At 42.6% G+C, this 24,385-nt stretch overlaps 2 protein-coding genes across 6 annotated transcripts; both read left to right on the top strand.

The window, feature by feature from the left end:
* CA7 (carbonic anhydrase 7) lies at nucleotides 1–9,686 on the top strand. The gene is made up of 7 exons (XM_021548755.3): nucleotides 1–47; nucleotides 2,059–2,256; nucleotides 5,107–5,225; nucleotides 6,124–6,219; nucleotides 6,461–6,523; nucleotides 7,523–7,678; nucleotides 7,956–9,686. The coding sequence occupies exons 1-7, from the start codon at nucleotides 8–10 to the stop codon at nucleotides 8,076–8,078; spliced, it is 795 nt and encodes a 264-aa protein (XP_021404430.1). The 5' UTR covers nucleotides 1–7; the 3' UTR covers nucleotides 8,079–9,686.
* A 3,906-nt stretch (nucleotides 9,687–13,592) lies between these two features.
* Nucleotides 13,593–24,023, top strand: PDP2 (pyruvate dehydrogenase phosphatase catalytic subunit 2). Of its 5 annotated transcripts, XM_021548762.3 has the most exons (3): nucleotides 13,593–13,951; nucleotides 15,228–15,283; nucleotides 18,647–24,023. In XM_021548762.3, the coding sequence occupies exon 3, from the start codon at nucleotides 18,702–18,704 to the stop codon at nucleotides 20,304–20,306; it is 1,605 nt and encodes a 534-aa protein (XP_021404437.1). In that variant the 5' UTR covers nucleotides 13,593–13,951; nucleotides 15,228–15,283; nucleotides 18,647–18,701; the 3' UTR covers nucleotides 20,307–24,023. The 5 variants fall into 5 exon arrangements, with proteins under 5 accessions (XP_021404437.1, XP_021404438.1, XP_021404436.1 ...); XM_021548763.3 differs by lacking the exons at nucleotides 13,593–13,951; nucleotides 15,228–15,283 and adding an exon at nucleotides 15,955–16,007; XM_021548761.3 differs by lacking the exons at nucleotides 13,593–13,951; nucleotides 15,228–15,283 and adding an exon at nucleotides 15,979–16,079.
* Nucleotides 24,024–24,385: the final 362 nt, after the last annotated feature.

Consider the following 24,385-nt stretch of genomic DNA (forward strand, 5'->3'; position numbering starts at 1 on the left):
TCCCAAAATGACTGGCCAGCACAGTTGGGGATATGGGCAGGCTGACGGTAGGTTATGGCATTTCCGTGCTGCATCTCTCTGTCTTCCCCCACTCGTTTTCTTTCTAGAGCTGTTGCCTGAGCCCTGCAGAGCTGCCTGCATTTTGATGTCTGCAAGAATCAAGTTTATACAGCAGGTAATTAATTACTTTATTGATAATCGATGGCACCCAGAAAGTGGCACCAAAAAATGTGCAAGTTTACATCTGCTGCCTTTCAGCGTTGCAATCAACATTCCTAAACTGAGGGAAGCAGTTTGAATGCCTTGGGTTTTTTTCAGACTGCAGATATTACAGATGGGTCCCTTTCCAAAATGCTGTTATAAAAAAGATTACCTGTATCTTTCTCCAAAAGCAGTTCTGTTAGGTAAGGAAGATTCAGTAGAGCAGTAATAGATCTCCCGATTCTGTGCAGTTGCTGAAACGTGATATGTAGGTTTTCATAAAAGTGAATAAAATAAGCTATATGTTATGTATGTCTAGTACATCAATACATTGTACAGATCAGTATCAGATCTCTTACAGAACAAGTTAGGCTTTCTGATTTGACAGTTTTTAATTTAGTCCTCCTCCTTTGCTTCCCACCTCCAAGGATGTGTGTCACAGTGCACGGGGGGGGGATGTGGAGCTCCTGAAGAATTGCCACAGTAGCATCATGTAGTGCCTGGATCCTTTACAGACAGGGTGGATGAGTGGCTGATGCTGGCCAATGAAACAATTGCATAACTTGCAGGAGTCTCTTTCCTTGCAGCAATTATTTTAGCTGCTGAGTGTCCAACAAGAGTCTTTTGAATAATCTTCAGGGGCCAGTCTCTTTCTTAACAGCAATTCCTTTAGTTTCTGTGAGTCTGAAAGCAAGTTTGAATACCAAATGAAGCTGGTTAGTGCTAGTAAATAATGTTATGTATTTGTGCTTGTAGCTAGGCATAATAGAGCCATGGATACTCTTATGAAGCTTGTGAGAGCCAAATGATATTGCCTTAGCTTGTGTAAGAGCATTTAATTCCTAAATCTGCTTGCTAGGCAGGCTGAGAAAAGATATTATTTTATAAGCTTAGCAGAAAGTGTCAAAGCTAAGTAACAGTGTAATAGATCACTGTTGTATTATGTAAACTCAAGGAGGCTAAATACCTGTGCTTGATTTAAAAAAAGATTCCCCTTGTGAAAGTATGTGAGAATGCTACGATTAAAAATGTGCTTCTTGAGAATCCCGAACAACAATTGTTACTGTTATACTTTATGCACAGAAGAAGCAGCAGAAGAATTTAATTGCTGCTTTCACTACTATAGCAAAGTAGAAAATGAGCCACAAGAAATAGGAATTTTTGATATGGATAAGCTTTTGTTATCTCAAATGGCTTAAGATTCTTCCAGGTCTGGCAGCAGAATTCTGCTATTAAACTGGGCTTTTCCCCCTCTTTATTGAGGTCAGGAAGTCTAAAAGTGCTAATTATCATCCCGTATCCTTCACTCAGGTTAGAGAGATACCATAAGGGGCATGAGTGAAGAATGGAGCTGTCTTAAAGATTTACTGCAGTCATAAAATTATTTTAAAAATAACTGCATAGTCAGTAGCTAAGAGACTGAGTCATCTGCATCTAATTTGAATTGCTGGAGCTTTTATACTCTCTTTCCCAGGGAGAATTAAATGCTTTTTCTTTGGGGAGTGTGTTTGTGCACGCAAATGTTTACACCAGTACCCACCTTGGAACACCTTATCAAGGTAACTCCAACCTCTGCAGACAGAGAGTGGCACAAGTGACTGTGGGTACGACAGTCTGTTGATGTGCCATGATCTGCTTGGTGTGTTCTGGACAAGATCTTTGAATCCCCATCTTGTCGCAGCCTGCTTGTGCTAATAAAACCACACCAGCTTAGAATTTAAATTAATTTCTCACATTCCAAACATTGGAGTCACTTTGCTGAACAAGCTTTATTTCAAGCCTCCTGAAAACCCATAAGGACCATTCTGTGTGTGGTGGGAAGGAAATAATGCTGCTTTCCTTTGCTTGCTGTTGAAGGCCCTTCTGAGTGGCACAAAGCTTACCCCATTGCCCAGGGGAACCGGCAGTCCCCCATCGACATCGACTCTGCACGGGCAGTTTATGACCCCAGCCTGCAGCCACTCGTCATCTCCTATGAGTCCTGCAGCTCCCTCAGCATCTCCAACACCGGCCACTCCGTCATGGTGGAGTTTGAGGACACTGATGACAGGACAGGTGAGACTAGCACAGCCAGCTGACTCACAACACCAGCTTGGGATTTAGTGGGGGAAATAATTAAGTACATTCTGTACAGAGTAACTTCTATGATGTATAATTTCAGTTTACAACAAGGCATGTGACTGCAGCCATTTATATTTTGTCTTCACTTGGAGCCTCTCTAGCAATGCAATATCACAGATCGATAAGTGTTTCTTCAGTAGAAAAAGCTCTTGCGTCAGGAAAATGAGAAGTTTGATTGCAGTCCTTTTCTTTGAGATGAGATTTGAAGTTTGCTGGGCATGTCTCCAGCACTGCTAGACCACATCCAGCACCCAGAGCAGGGATGTGAGCTCCTCAGTGCTTGGTTCGTGATCACCCCAATCAAAGATGCCAACTCACGTGCCAGCTCTGGCTCAGTGCCCAGCTCCCACCCACAGGGAAGGGAAGAGGATAAGCAGAGCTGGGTCATGCAGCACAGTCATCATAATCCCTGCACCAATTTGTACCTGGACAGGTTACTGTTACCTTGCATTTTCTTCTTTCCTCCCTGACTCGTAGCACTTTGGTTTCTTCAGAAATTAGAAAATCTTCAGCTCATTCTGAGTTCTGAGTTGGTAGCAGCCAACTTTGGATGTTGGACTGTCTGCAGTTGTACATTATTCTTGTCTCAGCCCTTGGCAGGGAATGTAAATTCTTTAAGTGATTGAATATTTCTTCTGTTAGGTCTCTTTCCATGGTAGACTGTGCTTTTACCTCTGGGGGTAGGGGAAGAGCATTCAAATAGAGATAATAAAGTAGCTGATAAATAGGAAGAGTGCATTAGAAAAACAAAACAAAAAGAACTGGAACAATTTCTAAACCTATCAGCTGATTTCATCTTCCTTTTGGGTGTGCTGGTTGACACAAGCTAAATAGGATTCCTTGCTATTGAAAACAAATTACTTTTTCTGTGAAGTGGCTTGTCTGTCCTACCAGGACCTTTGAAATAAGGGCTAAAGGTTAATATTCCAGATATCTTGTTCTAAAATTTCTCTTCTGGAATGAATTTAACGACCTGCCCAATGAGATGCTCAAGTTTTTAAGCATCTTATCTTTACTGAATTTGCAAAGAAGACTGGGTGAGCATTTTCCATTTTTATTGCACATATCTGTTCAGAATGTCACCCTATAAATAGAATTTGTAAAACCTCTTGGAAGTATTATCTTAGTTTGGTAACTACTTTAATGCAATTTTCAGCTGAACTGTATCTGTGTAACAGTGAACTTTATTCTGCTTTAGAAGTTTAAGAACATCTATTACTCTGAATTTAGAGACACAGAGCACCTGCCAGGAATGAAACCCTTTCTACACTAAGTGTGTCTTGTTTCAAAAACATTTTTTCAAGGAAAATGACTGCTAGGAGTGGGAAACATGGTTTAACTGCTTTTAGTTGTATTGAAATAGATCTAGTGACTCAAAGCTGTGTAAAAATGACATTACAGAATTTTGACTGTAATCCATAATAGCTCAGCTTCTTAAAATATTAGGGACAGGTGATGCATTCTTTTGCTAATTTTAGAAAAACATACTAGGAGTATTTATATCCTTAATTAATACTAAAACCTTGGCTTTGGCAGAGCCAGTTTCCTGCATACAGGTCAGCTAGAAGCATGCACATGTGGTAGCACCACACAAGGCCCAGCTTCCATTCTTGAAATAAAATATTATGAACGGCACTGAGGATACAAGCTTTACAGATCTTAAATATAATTTTAATTTTCTTAATGTGAGACTCTGATCAGGTCTTGAGGTCTGTTGGGCAAAGTGTATTGCATTTGGTGGCATATAAAATTACAAGGATTACTGATGCTGTGATAAAATATCTTCTATAGGTGGCATCTTAAACATTCGTCTGTGCTTAGGTGCTATTTCTAAATGATGCATGAAGTGTCTCTGTGGCATTTCCTTACCTTTAGAAGGTGATTTGGGGTTAAGTGGTATCATGTGAAGTACCAGCTATTGTATTTCCTCTTTTATGGGATCAGGTATTTAAAGGAAATGGAATATAGATAACCTCCACTGGAAGTAAAGATACTGTAAGAAGGAAATACTTAGCTGAACTGTCTAACTGATGTTCAGGGTATAAGGTTTCCTTATTCTTCTCCTGTCCAGGTGAACAATCCCAGCTCTCCCAGCCTTTCCTCCCAGCAGAGCTGCTCCATCCCTCTGCTCATCCTGGTGCCTCCTCTGGGCTCTCTGCAGCAGCTCCAGGTCCTGGCTGTGCTGAGCCCAGGGCTGGGGCAGCTCTGCAGGTGCTGCCTGCAGCAGAGGGAGAGAACCCCCTCCCCTGCTGCCCATGATGGGGCTCAGCCCAGGGCAGGGGGTTTCGGAGCGGGGCCAGCTCTCACCCACAGCACCCCTGGGTCCCTCTCCCAGGGCTACTCCATCTGTTCCACTTGTATTTATTGTGTTTAACTGGAAAGGCATAAGGGTGGTTACCATATCTTCATGTGTCAAATATGCTCTTTCAAGAAAGCTACAATTTCTGTGAAGATAGCCACACAGTGTTTTTAATTTACATTTTCAAATGAGTTTTGATGCACTCCATTAGTAAATCCACCCCTCTTAAATGCCTGGATGATGCATCTTTTGCATGCTGGCAGCTGGGAGAGCCTGCTGGCTTTTTTCCACTATTGTGCCAACAGTGCTTAGCTTAACTAGCAGGAAGCTAAAAAGAATGCTTAAGCTTTCTTCTCCTGATTTTTATTTCTTATCTTTTTGTTTGTTTGTTTGTTTTGTGGTTTTTTTGTTGTTTTGTTTTGTTTTGGTTTTTTTTTTTTTGTGTTGTGGTTTTTTTTTGGTTTTTTTTTTGCTCTTCTGCCCAGCAATCAGTGGAGGGCCCTTTCAGAATCCATTCCGGCTAAAGCAATTCCACTTCCACTGGGGCACCACACACAGCCAGGGATCAGAGCACACCATTGATGGAAAACCTTTTCCCTGTGAGGTAAGGATGTGTTTTCACAGACGGGATTATTTCCTACAAATGATGTTGTCATATGACTTTGTCTGCAGTGGGGGCAGAATTAGGATTCTGATTCCTTGCTCACCATGGGCCTCCTCAGCTGGATGGGGAGAGGAGAGATAAGGAGATAAGGAAAGGCATAAGGGATAAGGGCAGGAGAGCTCCCTCACCAGTTACTGACACAGCAAAACAAAAAATCTATTAACAACCAAATCAGAGTAGGATAATGGCAAATAAAAACCAAATCTTAAAACAGCTTCTCCTCACCCTCCTTTTTTTCCTGGGTTTCATTTTACTCCCAGCTTTCTGCACCTCTCCCCCAAGTGGTGCAGGGGGATGGGGAATGGGGGCTGTGCTCAGCTCACCCCAGGTTGTCTCTGCTGCTCCTTCCTCCTCAGGGGAAGGGCTCCCCACATCTTCCAGTGCTCCAGTGTGGGGTCCTTCCCACAGGAGACAGTGAGCTCCTTGAGCTGCTCCAGCCTGATTCTTCCCATGGGTGCAGTCAGTCCTTCAGGAGCTGCTCCAGCCTGGCCCTTCCCATGGGTGCAGTCAGTCCTTCAGGAGCTGCTCCAGCCTGGTGCCTTCCTTATGATCATCAGCTGGGGAAGCTTCTGGCAGTTTCTCACAGAAGCCACCCCTGTACCCTCCCACTCCCAAAGCCTGGCCATGCCACCCCTGTGTGGGCTGTTACAGAAAAAAATTTGCCTGGTTCCTGCCCACACTCACGGACCTGTCCGAAGGATTGAACTTCTTCATGTTTCCAGCAAAGCCTTTGACACACAACTGTTCTGTTATGAACAACTGTTAGTGCTATTGATACAAAAAAATTTTCATAACTTTGATTACTAATTTAATTCTTATTTGTTATTTTTCTTTAAAGCTCCACTTAGTACATTGGAATGCCAAAAAATACGCAACATTTGGAGAGGCAGCAGCAGCTCCAGATGGCTTGGCAGTAGTTGGTGTTTTCTTGGAGGTAAGAATTGCAAAAATAGCATGTTTACATGATAAAAAGCATTATGCTCTAAAGTGTTTGAGGACTATGCCACATATTTAAGAAGTGCTTAAGGAAAACAGATGACTTACTGGAAGCATTAATGCATTACAAATTGCTGATAAACTTTGGTAGGAATGTTAAGATTTGGGTAAGAAAACAACTCCTAATTAAAGCACAGTTGTAGTCCTTCTTATTTAACCTGTCTATTCCATTATTTTAGATTGGAAAAGAACATGCCAGTATGAACAGACTCACTGATGCTTTGTACATGGTAAAATTTAAAGTAAGTTTTAAGCTCTTTAAATTTGCTTCTGGGATATCCTTTAAAAATCATGCTCATGTACATCTTTGAGACAAAAATGAAAAATCACTCGCCCACAGATCCTCCCATAACTAGAACATAATTGTAGTTGTAGCTTCTTTTTCCCCTCCAAAGTTCATATTATTTTCCTAATCTCAGGTGCCTCACAAGACCATGCTGACCCCACTGGTCATCCAGAGGTTCTGCCTTTCCCCAACACTAAAATCCACAGCTCCCTGACCCTTGAGACTCAGATCTTAGACTCAGCAAAATAATCCTTTTCCATTGAGCCTCAGCTGGCACAAGTGGAAGCTGGTTGTTTGTCTTTGCTGCAGAGCTCTGTCAGGGATGATCTCACTGAGGTCCAGGGTTTGTTCCTGAGGTGTTTTCTGAGTGAGCAAGACCCTTTTGGATGCTCCTACAGAATGAAGAACATTTCTCTAGACTGTGGTACTTAAGGCAATCACTACTTTAGGCAGCACCTCCTTCTATTTCTACCAATATTTTGGTTGATGTATCTTCCTCTATCAATGCACCTTCCTCTAATTCTGGATTTGAAGGTTTGATTTTTTTTTTAAAGCCAATACTTACAATAGCAGACAGTGACTATAGGATTTAAATTTTCCTACTAAAATAGATGAGAAAGTAATGAAACAAGGAATTCTGCTATGACAGTATCTGTACTCACACTGAACACTATATACAGAACACACTTCCTACATTATTTTTGGGCCTGTTGTGACAAGAGGTGAATTTTGGTAGATACAATAATGCAAGACCTCAAAGGCCACAAAGCCAGCATTAGGCATCACACTTGCCATCTACTTTTGGCTAACAGTTATAAGGCAGCCAAACCTTTACAGAATTTTCCTTTCCCCTATTTTTAGTGTTACTTAAACATTTTCTTCTCTTTCAAAAAAATTTTTTTTTACCTGCACTTAAAAGTAAAAGGATAAATTTCAATCTATGTTCTTTTCCCAGGGAACAAAAGCTCAGTTTAGAGGCTTCAACCCTAAATGTCTACTGCCCTTGAGTCTAGATTATTGGACATACCTCGGTTCTTTGACAACCCCACCCCTTAATGAGAGTGTGACATGGATAGTGCTGAAAGAACCTATAAGAATCTCTGTGAAACAGGTAACTTTCTGACACTGTTATTGTAGCATTCAATGCTGGATAAGCAGGCAAAGACTGTTTTGATTTGAAATGAGGCTAAGTTAAAAGTCTCTGAATATTCAGCCTATTCAATCCTCAGGGCTTCTGTTATTTTCTGTTAATGCTCTCTGGGAGCTTTGCTTGAACCTGTTCCATTAACTGATTAAAATATACTGAATATTTCTTTTTAGTCCTATTTAAAAAAACATTATTGTTGATTGCCCCCTTGAGCGGTGAATTGTTTCCCCTGAACTTCCAGCTGGAGAAATTCCGCATGCTGCTCTTCACCAGTGAGGAAGACCAGAGGATCCAAATGGCCAATAACTTTCGCCCTCCTCAGCCTCTGAAGGGGAGAATTGTTCGAGCTTCCTTCAAGGCCTGAAGAAAACTGGTAATGGTCCTGAGATATCCAAGAGCTTCCACACGTGAGATACTCTCAACAGAAACTCTGGTCTACTGACCACTCATGGAACACACAAGACAGGCATTTCCAAGAACCCTCTGCTTGGATGGGGACAATCTTCTGGCTTTTTTTGGAGAAATGACATCTTTTTACCAGCACTATTTAATATAAGGGACAGCTGAGTAAACTAGGCTGTTATCCAAGACGTGAAATTCTATAAAATTAAAATGACATTAAAATTCAACTTGATATAAAACGGAAAATTGTGTGGTGATCTACCAGTGCTGATGGCCACAACTTCTACTTGTCTCATTTAATATATGAGGAAACAGTAATCAAGAATTTTGGATAAATTGGACTTAAATTTTCCTTAATAATCTGTTGTTACCATTTGCTGAGCTCTAATTTAAAGATTGCTTTCATTGTATTCTTGCTGCCTGATGACACAGTGTGTGTGTCACACTAGAGAAAAGATCTTTACTTGCCTCAACTAGGCCCTGGTATGAAAATTAAATATATATTTTAAATCTAGTGTTCTAAGATGCTATCTTACAATGTAATGCTGTGTTGAAAAGCAGAGCAGTTTACTGCAGTGTTATTTAGGTATTTGTCCCTTCAGCCCATGCAGAACACAGGACTACTGTGCCCTGGTCAGGGTCAGTTTGGTTGAAGAGTTCCTCTGTAGCGATCCAGGTGTGTTTTCTGTTCCTCAGTTGCTCAGATTCTACCTCAGCTCACTGCTATGCTCTGCAATATGACCTCCTTCAGTGTCTGCCCTACAGAGAGCAGGTGTTTTGTTTCCTTTAGGGACCTAACTTGGGTAGATCTTGTCTGCCCTGAGTGTGCATTGCTGCACAGACCCTCCCTGCCCCAGGGCTGCCTGGCAGGGATGCTCCCTGCACACATAAGGCTTCAGCACTCCTGAGTCCTTTTGCCTCTGCAAAATTGCTTTAGAACAGGCGTGTGTTGGTTCTGCAGCTTAGTGACAGAATTCTGACTCTGGTACTCAATACTGTGATATTCTCTGTGACTACCCACAGTCAATTCCCAGCTCCTTGAGTTCTGGGCCTCACATGGCCTGCTCTGTCTGTGTGGTTCAGGTAGATATTGCTGATGTTGATCACTTTCCATCAGCTGAGATGGAGAAATCGGGATGTCCAAGGATGAAAGTGGGGACAAGGGAGAACACCAGCTGCTGTGGCTGCTCCCCTTTCTCCAGGGAAGGATGACACAAGGTGTGGACCACAGTACAAGGAGTGAATAACTGGAATTCTGCTCCTCAAATCTCCAGGGTTTTTCTGGTACACTGACCTAAAACTTTGTTTCTCAGTTTCCTCTTATGTAGAAAGAGGGTAACACTGACCTCTACCTCACAGGGCTGTTGTGAGGGCTAATTCAGCATTGTTTTAGCTGTGGGATTCCTATCCAGGAGATGCTAAAGGCAATGGAAAATCCTTACAAAATGCAATGGTTTTAGCTATTATGAATGTATTATGAACTTCGCTAGTAATGCAAACTGGTATTGTAGAAACTATTTAATGTATCTTAATTTCTTTATCAAATTAAATAAATGAGACTTTAAAATCATGTGTGCATATCTTCATCCTTTTTGAGAAGACCCACCTCTCCCTACTTACAGCATAATTTTTCTTGGATTTTCATCAACAGAAATTATGTTTGTTTTCAACAGGTGCATCTTTTTGGGATCAAGGAATGCTTTGACTCTTTATCTTCAGTTCTACAGAAACTTTGCCTAAGCTACTATGGAATGATCTGAGTCCAGATAAGAGTTATCCCTCCCAAGTTTGTGGACATGTTTTTAAATACTAGAAATTATTTCTAACACCTCTTTTTAGTCTATATCACAGTTCTTACCATCTTCTGGGATTAACAGTTTATATTTCAGTTTAATCCTTTCACTTAAGTTCTAACATACTGTATACCTTGAATGACTTCTTGCCTAGAGTTCAATTATCATTAAACTTATCTCACTGTTAAAATTTACATTAAGAGATGCATTCTAAAATGTAAAAGTCTTTCAAAAAAACTTACATTTTGATAGAAAAAAATTATTAGGGGAAAATTAAAAATACTTTTGATGAAAAGATAACCAATATTATTTACCTTATGTACCATAATCAAGCTATTCCAGCACTGCTGCATTAATATTAGTACAGGTGTTCACAGAGCAGGTCAGTCTCTCATAGGAGGTAAAGAGGGCTTGTGCACTGAAACTTTGTCCAGTTTTCCCCAACTCCAACCCCACAATCTAAAAAAAGTTTATTTATGCCCAGAACATGTCTGCTGTGACCTTGCACACAGTACTTAAGTTTCTTTGAAATGGTTTATTCATGAACAGCAGAAGGATAATGTTTAGCTTACACAGTTATTGTAAAAGCTCAGTTATTGCAAAGAGTGTTAAATGCTTACTTGCTCAAAGGTGTTCAGTTCCAGAAGAAACCGAACTGTACCTTCCAGCAGAAATAAATTTGATTTTGCTTATAGGTTTTGTTGGTTGTTTGGATTGGGGTTTTTTTTTCAGTTGTTGAATGGAAGAACATGATCTATTTTTTAGCACAGGGAAGTAAAATATAAAAGACTTTTATATCCTTTGTTGTTTCTTGAGACCCTGATCGTCCAATAAAAGCCACAATTATTGTATTGGATAAACAGCTATTTAATGCACTTCATTTATTTTGAGACTGAACAATTCTAAAACGTGAGCTATCCTTACCTTTTACCAAATTGTTGTGTAGAAGGAAAAATGGGATTTGACTGTAATTATTCCAGCAAGAGTTCACCTACCTTCTCCTGGGATTGCAACCATCCTGACTGAGAGGAGAGAGGCCTCACATTTAGGACAGCAACTGAACTTGCACAGTGGTAAAAAGCTAAATTAAAAATGCCATCTAGTGGCTCTCCTTCCCTTTTGTGCCACAGTGCTTAAAACAATTAAGGCCCATTCAGCCAAAATACAACAGAGGAGAGAATCTAACTCTGACAATAATAATTTGTAAAGTGATTGCCATTGAAAACCCCTTGCTGGCTCTGCATATGTAGCCCTTGAAACTCCTCCCTCAGATAAAAATCAGTCTGACAAAAGAAACTCCATAAACCAGGTACAATTTTTTGTTCCTCATTTCACTGCTGAGCAGAGAGGTCCTCTGCTTAATGAGCTGCACACTCTTTTAACTTTAGTTTTTAAACTTTAATAGCTGTAGTTACAGTTCAACTTTGGAGTTTTCCCCCAATCTCTTGCAAGCAGAAAGATTTTTTGTCAGTCTCCATCATGCAGTTGATATGATGTAGCAGGTTTATAAGGATAAGTTTAATGATGAGGGTAAATTAATCCAAATACAAGAATTGGGAAAAGGTTTTGCAAGGTACCTCAACACCAGATGGTGCTTTTGGCAGAGTTCAAAGGTCAGAAAGATAAAAAAGGGAGTATTTCAGGAAAAACCAGAGATAAGCCTGAAGAAAATGGGGTGTTATGTTATACCTCAGTGTAGCTGATTTCCTCTCTGAATTCCTCTGCATGCAGAAGTGACCATTTAGTAACAGTGCATCAAAGGACTCTCTCTGCTTTGCCTGGGAGAGTGGGGCTCTCACGCTTTTTCTTACTTACCCTGAGGAAAGCACAACAGAAGATGGAACCTGACTGACTTGCAGAGCTGTAAGTTAGGGAACCTTCACTCCTCTAATGTTCCATTTATGCTGCTACCTGCACTGCATTTGACATTTAGTAAAGTTTCAGCATTTTAATCCAGGTTGTGAACAGCAAAGTAGTAATGCAAATAATTTAATTTCATATTGATACAGTGGAATATTAAATAGAATTTAGGAGCCAGCTCATCCTGTTTGTCTGTTGGAGGAGAAGAAGTTGGAAGGAGGAGAGAGAGGATAGGAATATAGTCACTTTTTTACACATGAGCATTTCTTCCCAAGACACAAGACTTTCCTGGACTTGAAAACTGACCCCAGGAAATGTAAAAATACTTTTACAGTGGCACAGAACCTTAATGAACATTTGTTTGTTTAACTAAAACCATTTTAAGCAACATCCAATAAAAATGATCCATGTGGCCTTCAGATCCCATTACAGCAACTGGAAAGACCTTTGCACCAGTGCAATTACATTGACTTAAACTGGGTCTTCAGATTAACCCCTGCAAATCCAGACACTGCTGAGCTCTGCTGCAACAGGAGAGGCTACATGAAGCTGGAATGGCAGCTTTCCTATAATTAATTGTTCATGGTGTTTACCTCTGTGCATCTATGTTGCTTGCAGCTTGCCTTCTTTCCTAGAATTTGCATGTTTGGTTTAGATTACTTAGGAAGATCAGACAGGAAACAGCTGCAACCAAACTTGAAAGTGCAGTTTCTCTAAAATCCTCCTTCATTTCTCCATTTGTTTGTGGGGTTTATGTGTTTATAATAAGAGATTTCTGCATCTGTGGTGCCAATTTGCCTTTTGTGAAAATCCAAAATGTCATATACAGCAGATGAAATGTCATTATTCACAGGGCAAGACACAGCCAGCAAACAGGGGACATTCTTAAAGGTGCTCAGCAGGAAGGTTTTTTGTGGGCTGGTGCTGTTTCCTTTCCAAAAGCTGGTTATTAGACTTTAGAGCTTTTTGTGCAAAAAGCATAAAACTCAGTCTGTGTTCACTGAGATGACAGTTCGTTCAAAGGACCCACCTTCCTTTGCATGAAGTTTCCAAAGGGTTTGGATCTGTTGCTGTTTTCTAATCTGTATCACTAGGCTGAGTCTCTATTGCAGAAAATCCTCTGAAAAATAGGAAAGTACTTTTAGTAGTAGTTTACTACTTTTCTTTGGATTCAAATTTTTGCTGCTAGTCAGCTTTTTGACAAAAGAATTAGCTATTGGTTAGAAATATTAGTCCAATTTTTAACTTGCTTTCTTAGGTATATCTGGCTTATTTGGTGTTTCTGATCTTTGTGTGTCCCCATAACAAGAAATGTTTATAAAGCATCAAGAGTCACAGACTTTTCATGAATATCAACGAGGTCACAGAAAGTAATCCATGCTAGCACCTGCTGTGAAGGCAGTGTGGATGAGGGGCAGATGTTTGCAGCCTCTGGAAGCAGAAGATATTTAAATTGCACCAAAGTAGTCACAACCAGTTGTCCAAACAAACAAGCAGGGGAAAAAATAATATTCCCTGGGAAAGAAGGAAACCCCAAATAGTGCAGTCTGACCTAAACAAGAACACAGAAATTAGTTCAAGAATGTATTTCCACAGAAAACCAGAGTTGCTGACTGTACAAGGCTGCAGATAAGATTGTTCCTTTAAAAAAGTCTAAATATAGGATATATTTTAGCATATAGCTGCACCTTAATACAATACCTGGAATTAGACTAATTTTCTTATAAATACAGGTAAGGATTTTCTTCTGGCACAGGACTAAACTTTGCTCACCTATAATCAGCAAACTCAAAACCAAATCTGAATTTTATTTAAAGAAACTAGAGTTCTAATTTTTTCAATGCAAATTAAGAACATAGAGCACTATGGCAACCAAGCACTGTTGCTACAGAAATCTGCCATTTTTATTAGCTATTCCTAACGACAAAACCACTGCAAACCTGAGCAATACAATTTCTTTCCTCGGATCATATCAGAGAGCAGAATTTCTACTATTTTTTCCCTTTAATTACATATCACCTTAGTTCATCAGCATAATTAAACAGTCCAAAGCAGAAATCTCAATTAGATATTCAGCCCTGTCAAGTACCTTCAATATGGGATTCCTTCTTGTGTTTAGAAAGCGTGGAGTGAAAGGGATATCTCCTGCAGGACTGCTAACTGTTTCACCTTCATTTACATGGTTCGTAAGTCACTTCAGCTTATGCATGTGAATTTATTAAATTACTGCATGAACATGTGAGCAATAAGTTACAATTTTCAGCTGAAGAGAAGCATTTAACCATGGTGGGAGCACAGGAAACTCAGAGCAGTCAGGTTTGTCTTTGGGCTGCTGTGTGAGACTTTAAATAGTACAAAAGCTGAAAATTGGTAGGGCAGAAGGAAGAATCATTAGATCCAGCTCCTGTCCCTGCACAGACACCCCAACAATCCCAGTCTGTGCATCCCTGGAGCACTGCCCAAAGGCTCCGGAACTCCGGCAGCCTCAGGGTGGGAACATTCCCCAGGGAGATCTCTAAGGTGCTGTTGGTGTATCTGAGCACTGGGCAGAGCAGAGAGATGCAGGTAAGGTGTGGGAACTCAAAATGTCTCTCAGACATTTTTAGAGGTTCTAGGCCTTGGTCAGAAGCATTTTAGACTCTGGCAGGCAGCTGAAAAACAGCTGTGGTTTTGAGTTTGAGCCATTAAATGAATTACCAACTTTGGAGGTAGAACAAGCAGTCACAAAAGGTTAGATAACATAGTAAAAGTAGTTACAAAGTAGAGGGGAAATTTTTTTAGTATTGTACAGGGGGGTATTTACTTTATACATGGGGGTCAAAAGTTCTAAGATAGAAGAAAGTGGGCTGATCATGTTCTTCCTCCTTCTTTTTCCTTGCCTCCATGTTCTTGGTGATGTTAGCACTCACAGATTGATTTAGAGTAGAAAAGCACTTTGTAATATAGGTAGTAGGTATTAGGGGAAAACTATAAACATGTAATACGTAATATACCATATAAAAGATAGCAGCAGCCCTGGGCGGGGGAGAGAAGAAGAAGACAGCAGATAGAGAGGATGTCAGTGTGTGTGTGTGCCTCTACCCAGGCCGCTGACCAAACAGCCGCAGCCCGAGAAGACAATCTTTTAGATAACTAACAATAAACTGCCTTGAGACCAAACAGCAAGAAGCTGCAGAGTTTTTCTTTAGAAGCACAAGTTAGAAGAAGAATTTCACCACCATATGAGACCCCAGAGCAAGGTTGGGGTTCTCACAGTAAGGGCTGCTGTGGGTGGCCTCTTTCAGCTCAGATTTGTCAGGCAGATAAAATAATGATACGTCAAAGTGTCGGTTGTTTTGGTTTTGGTTTTTTTATGTGTTAAAATATTGTTCTGGTATTTTTTCTTAAAATTACCTTCTTTCTTTTTGTATGCTCTTCCACGCAACATGAAACTATTGTTTCATTGTTTCAATGAAAAGAAGAAACAAGTGAAAGCTCAGGGTCATTGAAGATGATCGGCGTCTTTCCCCATGAGGTAACCTGGGAACACGCTCAGCTCATCTAGATATTTGCACCACATTATTCAACTAAAAATCCTTCACTACAAGAAGCTAGTCAAATTTAAAAATGCGCTGATAGTATCAAAGCATCTTGTGACTTGCGAATCTCTGTTTTTGCGAAAATGATTGTTAGAGGTTTTAAAGAAGGGACTACTTAGTAACCACTGCGTTAACATCAGTAACTACTGATTAACGTCCGTGCACTTTGGGCCCATTCCTTCCCCTCGTTACCGGGCTTAGAGCCGCTCAGTGGAAATGTTAACTGAGACAAGCAGCCATAGGAAACCAGAAAACCGGGGAGCCAGCAAAACGAGCCCTTTTGTTCTCCATAATCTATATAGCGAGTTATTTACGAAAGAGCTTTGAGATTTTGAGCCTCATCAGCCGGGGTCCTCAGCGCTGAAGGGTGTGGAGTCGTAGTGGAAAAAAAAAATCCGAAAAGCCCTAGGGCTTCTCGCTCAAGGACACAGCGTGGTTTTAAATGTTATTAATGAGGGAGAAACCCCTGCTGGTGCTTTTTCTTCCTAACACGTGTCAGCGGCTTCCTTTTTGCCGTCGCTATCGGGCTACCCAGGGCCGCCCCGGCGCCCCCTCAGCGGGGCGGGCGAGGGGCGGGGCCGCTGGCGAGGGCACAACATGGCGGAGGGGCGGGGCGGCCCGCCCGCCGTGTCCTGACGGGAACTCGCGGCGCGGCTGTCGGTTAGCGCCGTCCCTCAGCCGCCGGGGGCAGCGCGGGCCGCCGGCCTCGACTGGCGGCTGCTCGGCTGTTGGGTGCGCCGGGGGCGGGGGACGGGGCGGGCAGAGAGCGGCCACCGCCGGGGCGGCCGTGCCGGGGCGCAGGGAGTGGAGCCGGGCCTGGCGCGGCTGTGCGGAAGCGGGAAGGTGGGAGTGTGCGGGACACGGGCTGCGGCGCGGTGCGGGGTGTGTGTGCGGGGGACGGGCTGTGTGCGGGCTGCGGGGCGGGTGTGCGGGAGCAGAGGGTGTGTGCAGGGCAGCAGGGTGCTGGGGAGCAGGGGCCGGTCTGCGTGCCGGTGTGTGCGGCTGGGGCAGTGCGGAGGCGGCGGGGCTGGGGTCGGTGTGTACCGGATGTGTGTGGGCAGTGTCCGGAGGACGAGGGAGGGGAATGTGGGGATCTCAGAGGGGCTGTAAAGCCGAATGTGACGGGTGTCTGTTGTTTCAGTGGGAAAAGCGGGCGGCGTGCGCTGCGCGCTCCGGCAGCTGCCGGCCGTGCCGGGCTGGCCGGGCTTGGCCCGGGCCCCGCGGGGACACCGCGTCCCCGGGGAGGCAGTGCCGGCGCTGGAGAGGGAGTGAGTTTATGTAATAATTGGCTCTTACATAATGGTCTTTACCCACACCGCTTTAATTAGCACCGGCACCGGGGGCGTCCTGGGCAGCACCGTCTGCACACTGCGGCTGGGGAGGACCCCGAGGATGGGAACGCAGTGAGCGGGGCTGGCACGCAGGAGCTCCAGGGCTCGTCAGCGCTACCTGACCTTAGGCAAGCGCCGGGCTAGCCGATGTTAGTGACCCTGCTGCTGGGCGGAAAACTACACTGCCTGGCAATGTCAGCCAGCCGCTGCGAACAGGGGACGTTTCTTTAAAACACTGTTTCAATCCGCTTTTTGATCAAGTATGTAAAAGTCATCCTTGTTTCAATCTCGCGTGGCTGAGAGGGGCAGGAAGAGAATGAAGGAAAACGGAACAGTGAATGGACTGAAAAAGGCTGACAAACCTTGGCTTAGTTTGTGCTGTAGGTGCTTTTGGGTTTAGCTGTTGCTGGAGTTGGTAGTGTCAGCTGTCTTCTTATTATTTTGGTTGTGTTCTTTCTGTAGGATAACAAAAGGCATTGTGTGTGTTGGGAGATGCAGTGTCCCAGGAGACTGCAGGCGAGCAGTCTCTCCTAACATCAGCAGTGAAATTATGCTGTGTCTTTGCCTGTTCTCACCAAGTCGCCAGAATCATAGTGGTGGGGGTCTGTTGGAATGCTTGTCTGCTCTTTTCTGCGTTAAGCATGGGTAGCACACTTCAGAAATGTTTTGTGACACATTGCTTTGGGTTCCAAACAGGATTTCAGCAGTTCTTGGGTTATATCAGTAAGCCTGTTTAGAATAGCTCAAGGTGACTTTTATGTCCTGCTGATTTCTTGGAAACATTTCCACTCATCTGATCTGGCCGGTTTCTTGTTATTTCTTGTGAAGCGCCCTGCTAAAAAACTGGTGTTGTAGCAGCATGTAGCATTTTTAGCCTGAGCAAATGGTGTCACAGGCCACCTCAAAGTGTTTGAAAGCTCACAGAGAACTCTCTTGTTCTCAGTGGCTGCTAGTGAATTCTTTTGGGAGTAATTGTACCTGTAGTGCTGCCATACAGTGAGGTTTTTTAAATCCATGGGGCAAAATTCTGTCGTGAGTGAACATCTGCTTGTACTTAGCACTATCCCACAGCTGGAATATCTTATTGAAAGCAGGAGACAATGTGAAGACCTTCCCCATGACAACTGAAGAGCGTCAGCTGCTGAAATGCCCGAGGTTTCAGTGCTGTTGGCATCAGAGATCTTCCCCGCAGCTTGTTCTAATTGCCTTGCAAATGAACAAGCCAAATTTTGAACCTGTAAAAGTTGTCAATGTCTTATAGCTTTCACTGCACCAGAGTGCACAATGTTGTAAAAAAAGCATTAATTAACCAGCAGTTGAATTTGCCTTCAGCTGTGTAAAAGATCATATCTGCCTGAGGGTTGGTTAAGACTTTGAAGGTAAAAAAAAAAGAACAGCTGAGCTTATAAGCTGTAACAGAATTGGAAAGGTAGACTGGCTTGTTCTAGCTGTGAGGATCATGGTAATTCACATAAATCATTAACTGGCCACATCTCTCAGTCTTCCCATGGGGTTTAAGTACTTATCTTCTCTTGGGTTTGAAGTTTTGAGTCTATTAATAGAGTTGTACTCTAGCAGGCTTTTTTGAGAGTTGTGCAATAATTGTCACTTTAAGTCCCAGTTTTGTTTGTTCTATGTCATGTTAGACAACGCTTTTCCTTGTGCAGTTTCCAATACCGTTTCTCGTAATGTTGCCATTTCTTCTTATTCTTGCCACAGTTAGGGAAAAAACCCTGTCTGGAAAGTAAAAATTTTCTTTTCTGATGAGTTAAAAGGAGCAGTCATATCCTTGGTTATAATTAAGTGATGGAAATTGTATCACTTTTAAGATGCCTTTATGCATAGCAATCTCTTTTGGAAAGAAGTTCTGAATGTTTCTGAGAGCTTTAGATATGCTTTTAAACTTCTATATGGAAACCTTCTTATGAACTTTCTAATTATTTTTCCTTTCCTCATTTTATATTTCAGGCTGCAAGGAAATTCCGTGTTACTGAAGGAAGGTGCTCCAGTTTTGGAGTGACTTATGATGTCAAGAACTGTATCATCCTGGATTTTAAACTCAGCCAAAAGCAGCATTATTTTACAAGGGAAAGGACGTTGGTACTCCATCTGTATCCCAAATAGAAATAAGATAAAATGGAAGCTCATTTTCTCCAAAACATGTCCCTACCCTGCTGGGAGCTGCAGCTTAGACGGAATTTTCTCTTTTCCCAAAGCATTCCGGCACACTTCCACCGAAGAAGAACATTTTCCTTTCCAGCTGTCTCCGGCACAAATCAACAACATACTCAGAGCAGGCGAACTGTCCCACAGAACACTGGATTTGAATGGCAAGAACGCGAATTCCGTGCTGAGGTTTGAAAGCAACCAGCTGGCCTCCAACAGCCCCATAGAGGACCGGCGGAGCGCGGCCACGTGCCTGCAGACGGCGGGGATGATGTTCGGGGTGTTCGACGGCCACGCGGGCGCCGCCTGCGCCCAGGCCGTGAGCGAGAGGCTGCTGCACTACATTGCCGTGTCCCTCATGCCCCGCCGGAGCCTGGAGGAGATCGAGCTGGCTGTGGAGGCCATGAAACCTGTGCGGCCCATCCTGCAGTGGCACAAGCATCCCAACGATGTGGAGTACCAGGAAATCGCCTCGCAGTACTTTGAGAACCTCCGCGTTTACTGGCAGCACTTGCTGGACCTGGACACTGAGCCGGGGTTTAGTTTGGAGGAAGCCATGATTTGTGCATTCAAAAGGCTAGACTCAGACATATCTCTGGAAGTTCAGGCTCCTCAGGAAAATGAGTTGATGAGAAATATTGCCCTGCAAGTAGCTTTTTCTGGTGCCACAGCCTGTGTAGCTCACATTGACGGTGTTCACCTACATGTGGCAAACACCGGTGATTGCAGAGCAGTTTTAGGGGTCCGTGAAGAAGATGGAACGTGGTCTACTCTCCCTCTAACCCGAGACCACAATGCCTATGATGAATTTGAAATTAGGAGATTGAAGCGAGAACATCCTAGATCTGAGGAGAAAACCCTATTTGTGAATGACAGATTACTGGGGATTCTCATGCCCTCCAGAGCTTTTGGAGATGTGCAATTGAAATGGAGCAAGGAATTGCAACACAGCATTCTTGAGAACAGCTGTGATGTTGAGGCTCTAAACATTTATCAGTACGTTCCTCCAAACTACCACACCCCCCCTTATTTAACTGCAGAGCCTGAAGTTACATACCACAAGTTAAGAAGCAAGGATAAGTTTCTCGTTATTGCTTCAGATGGGCTATGGGAGATGCTGAGTAATGAGAAGGTTGTAAAACTTGTTGCTGGACACCTTACAGAGCTCAACATGCAGAAACCACCACTGATTTTTAAGAAGCCAGTTAATTTGGGCTACATGCACAACTTGTTGCTGCAGAGGAAGAGCAAAGGCCTGGCCTCCCTGGACCAGAACACCGCCACCCATCTGATCCGGCACGCGATCGGCAGCAACGAGTACGGCGAGGTCGACCCAGAGAAGCTGGCTGCCATGCTGACCCTGCCCGAGGACCTGGCCAGGATGTACAGGGACGACATCACTGTCACTGTGGTGTACTTCAACTCGGAAACTATTGAAGATTACTACAGGAGCCACGAGTAGAGCCTTGCACTGCTGCAGTTCAGTATCACTATGGAACTTTGATCCCAAACCATTCCTCTCACTCTCTGGTAGTGCCGCTGCTACCAGTGCCTGCAAGTTCCTAAATCTTTTTGTTACTTACTGGCTTTGAAAATAACTTTCTAAATGGTGAAATTTCCATGGGTTTCCAGGTTTGTATACACTGAAGAAAAAATGTTTTCATAAAACCTCACTGAAATGTGACTGAACTAAAGATTGTGGACCAGTTCTGATTCCATGAGAACCTCTGGTAAAACATTCCAATGAACAAACAAGGCAAATTTCACAGAGACTGGTACAGTTTTAATAGAGATGGATAATAGGTGTAGCTGCATGGAGTGTCAGACTGTTCTTGTGGAGAGCGAGTAGCATCCTGTTGAAGCACTGTAAGTGAATTAAGTAAATTAACCAAACCTTTTTTGGATGTGTCAGATATTTTAACATATTTCCCCATATTTATAAAACAACATGAAAGCAGACTGTTCAAAAACTCCTGGGAATGTCAGATGTCTTTCCTGATTCTCTTCTTTAAGCAAGGGAAAAATTGTATCTTCTTGTGCAGTTCTTTTCAAGTGGGAATTCATATTCTCTTAACTCCGTGTGGACTTGTGTGACAGCTTGGAGTTCAAACACACGAGGGTCTTCAAAGTTTCCTGTTCAGGATTTAACAGTACTAGACTTAAGCATTTGAGTCATTTGCTTAAACAATGTACTCTTTAATAAAGTATTGATAATTTAAATGGTTTGTCTGATTTAGAAGTTCAAAAATAACTTAAAAGTAAATACAGGAAAAGAGAGCACCTTTCTCTCCAGATTTAACTTAGAAGAAATAACAGTGCTGATACTTCTCCAAAATAGGTTTAATCTTTCATTCTTTTTTCTCCTTATAGGTACAGAGTTATCTTCCCTAATGAATATATGTTTTAGTCTCTGAACATAAACAAAATTGTATTTTACAATGGTTTTCCTTTATACTGAGCTTTCCAGAGTGCCGTCCAAGCTTGCAGATTAGTTTTTACGTATGGGGTTCTCTGGTGCCTCTTCCTTGTTTACACTCAACAGTAACTGTTTCCCACAAGGATGTACACACTGAGAATATAGACCTGTTTGCTGTTCTTTGCTGCTGAGTAAGAACTTGTGTGGGTGCAGAAGAGCAAATAAAAATATTGCTTTTTTTTCTTAAATTCACTTAAAAGCATTATCCTCCTATACTTTAGCAGATTAAAAAGTTATTTTTTTCCTCAAGACCTTAAGTAGACAAGGTCTTGGGGCTTAGCCTGGTAGCATTTTTGGATTTGGGGCTCTTTGTGTACTTTTCCTTAAATATAAAATTTCTTAGTGCTTTTTTCAGGCATTTAAAAGTCTATTTTGAAGATAAGATTAGAAGGAGAAGGAAGCTAAAACTGTTGAAAAAATATTCATGCTTTTGACTATTCAGGATTCAGTGCTACAATTGCACTCGCTAAATGCATCCTTAAAAAAACCTTCTGAATTTACTGTTATTATTTTGTCTAGTACATTTTGGAATGCATCCAGCCATTCAACCTGAAGGCAGATTCAATGAGTAGATGTTCCCCTTGATACCAGCAAACCAGGATTTACCTCAGGATATCTGAGCGCTGGGTGGTAAGGGCTGCAGGCAGACTTGGGGTTTGTGCCAGATGCTGCAGAGGTTGCTGAAGTTCTTGGTGCTGGGGTCCAGCTTGTTTGGAAGGCTGCCCTGCCCTCATCCCCCAGGCTGGTGCTGTGGGACTGAGATTTCCTCTGCCAGGAAAGGCAGGCAGGGATGGTCAGGCCCATGCTAACCTCAGGACAGGGCTGCTCTGCCTGCAGGGCAAGGGGGTGAGGAGGGGAGAGCTCCTCAGCAGCATCCCTGGACTCTTCTGGCCTCACTGGGCTCTGTTTGCTCCTACAAATCCTCTTGTGGGATCAGTTACAGCTGCTTCAGTGCTTGAAATTTAGCTGTAAGTAGTGAGAAAGCATTTCTCAGCTATCTCTTAATTGAGAAATTACTTAGCAGTGTGGCCAGAGGCACAAAGTTGCTAAGCCATTATCAAAAGGAATGTGAACTGAGACTTGTCTCATGAAGATAGTCAAGAAAACATTTAATGTAGAGCCAAAATGCTGCTGCAATAGTGTAGAAAAGTGGCAAGCGCCTAGCCATAAAATGAATAGAAAGTTCTGTTCCTTTCACCATTCACTGGCAATACGCAGCTCATCTCTTGAAAGACACTGTGGCACTTTTTCAAGTGTAGCTCCTGGAGATATTGTTGTGTGTAGGTTGTAACTGCACCTGCAAATTGGTAGTGATTGTTTCGGGGAACGTGTCTGAAAATCAGAAAGTTTTATCCTATTCCATGGTAGGTTTGCTCAGTTTTTACATACAGCACTACAGTTCTCTATGGTGAAAAAGGATAGTGTTAAACTAAGTAAAAGTTTGATTTGGTTTGGTTGGTTGATTTTTTAAAATACAACTTATGGATTCAGCTACATATTCCCCAGAATTTGTTGCTGTCAGTGAAGGCAATCCACTCAGAATCATTTAAGTTGATAAAGATCTCTTAAGATTTAATCAAGCTGTTACCCCAGCACTGTCATGGCCACCACTAAACCATGTCCCTAAGCACCACATCCAGATGGCTTTAAACGTCTCCAGGTATGGTGACTCTACCACTGCCCTGGGCAAGCACACAGGGAAAGACAGGAATTTGCCAGAAACTCCTCCCCATCCCCAAAATGAGTGTGAACTAGGACTAATGAGGATGAGAAAACCCCAGGGTGAAAAGTCCACCCATGTGGAAATGTCTGAGGACTCTGGAAAGGCAAAGCCGATTCTCTGACATGCCAAGCGCGTGTCGAAGACAACCTTCAGGTAAGCAAGGGGTTACTTGGCATTGTTATCAGAGCACCGAGTTTTATATTCTCAGTTGATAGCCCAGGACTGTGAGATGACAGCTATGGATTCTTACCACAGAGCCCCTGGACATCCACCCTCTGTCACAGCTGTCACACGGGGGACAGGAGCAGCCAGCTGCGGTGGCACCTGGCCTGTGTCATTCACCCCATCAGACAGCTGAGCACCTGGAGCTACGTGAGCACTGAGAGTCATTTCCATGTCCATGCTCACATAAGAACAAGGTGACAATACTGTCACCCCTCCTCTCGTGATCTCTGACAGCTGGGACCAGGTGATCCAAAAGAACTGTACCTGATCGAAATGAGGGAGATTCTGCCAACGAGCCTGAGGGATCTTCAGCTCTGAAGAGCTGCCCAAACAGAATAAATTCCACTGTGCTGGAATATTGCATTTTCTTGCCATTCCTTTCAGACTCAATTCTCTGCAATATTAGGTGTGTATATTTACTCAGGAAATAATAATGTTTTAAAGTCACTGCAGAAATTAAAGGTTGTGCTGAACTGTGACAGTGTGCACACAGAGAAATGTTTTGTGATGAATTCTCCCGCTACAACCACAGTAAGTTGTATGAGTTCAACAACTTAATGCACCCTGAAATTGCCTGAATAGACAGCAATTCAATTGTGTCTTCTATCCAATGTATTTTAACAAAGTTCCAGATTTGGTCACTTCAAATTCTCAGTAATGTGTACACCATACTCTTCTGGGTATTTTCATCTCTTTATTGCTTCATTAATTAGTGCAATCAGAACTAACCGGCACTAATAAAAATAGTATTTTGTGACTTGGAGAGTCAAAATTTTTTATGTGAGCAAACTAACTGCATTAACCTGCTCCTGCAAGCTCAATGATGTGAAGATTTCTGAGAACATTTAGATGCAACTCCTGCAAAATTAAAAATCTGTTGGGTTAAACATCATTTCAGGTATTCTGGTTTAGGTTAGATAGTTCTGCTTACCTTTTATGTTCTTCAGCAGTAAGAGAAGTAATAGTCAACAGTAGTCACACAAATTCTGTGTCTTAAAATTATGGGCAGTATGGCTTTTAAATAAAATATCTGAGGTTAGGCATGGATGTAAATACTAGGAAAAATATTATTTTCTTCCCTAAAACTTACACCTTGAGCTCAAATACAACTTCAGAA

The sequence above is a fragment of the Lonchura striata genome, chromosome 13, assembly GCF_046129695.1.
Source record: "Lonchura striata isolate bLonStr1 chromosome 13, bLonStr1.mat, whole genome shotgun sequence".
Classification (NCBI taxonomy): domain Eukaryota; kingdom Metazoa; phylum Chordata; class Aves; order Passeriformes; family Estrildidae; genus Lonchura; species Lonchura striata.

Coding starts and splice junctions, on each gene's coding strand:
- CA7 (XM_021548755.3), top strand. CDS start 8: ATGACTGGCCAGCACAGTTGGGGATATGGGCAGGCTGACG. Junction 48..2,058: donor GGGATATGGGCAGGCTGACG/GTAGGTTATGGC, acceptor TTGCTGTTGAAG/GCCCTTCTGAGTGGCACAAA. Junction 2,257..5,106: donor GGACACTGATGACAGGACAG/GTGAGACTAGCA, acceptor TCTTCTGCCCAG/CAATCAGTGGAGGGCCCTTT.
- PDP2 (XM_021548762.3), top strand. CDS start 18,702: ATGATGTCAAGAACTGTATCATCCTGGATTTTAAACTCAGCCAAAAGC.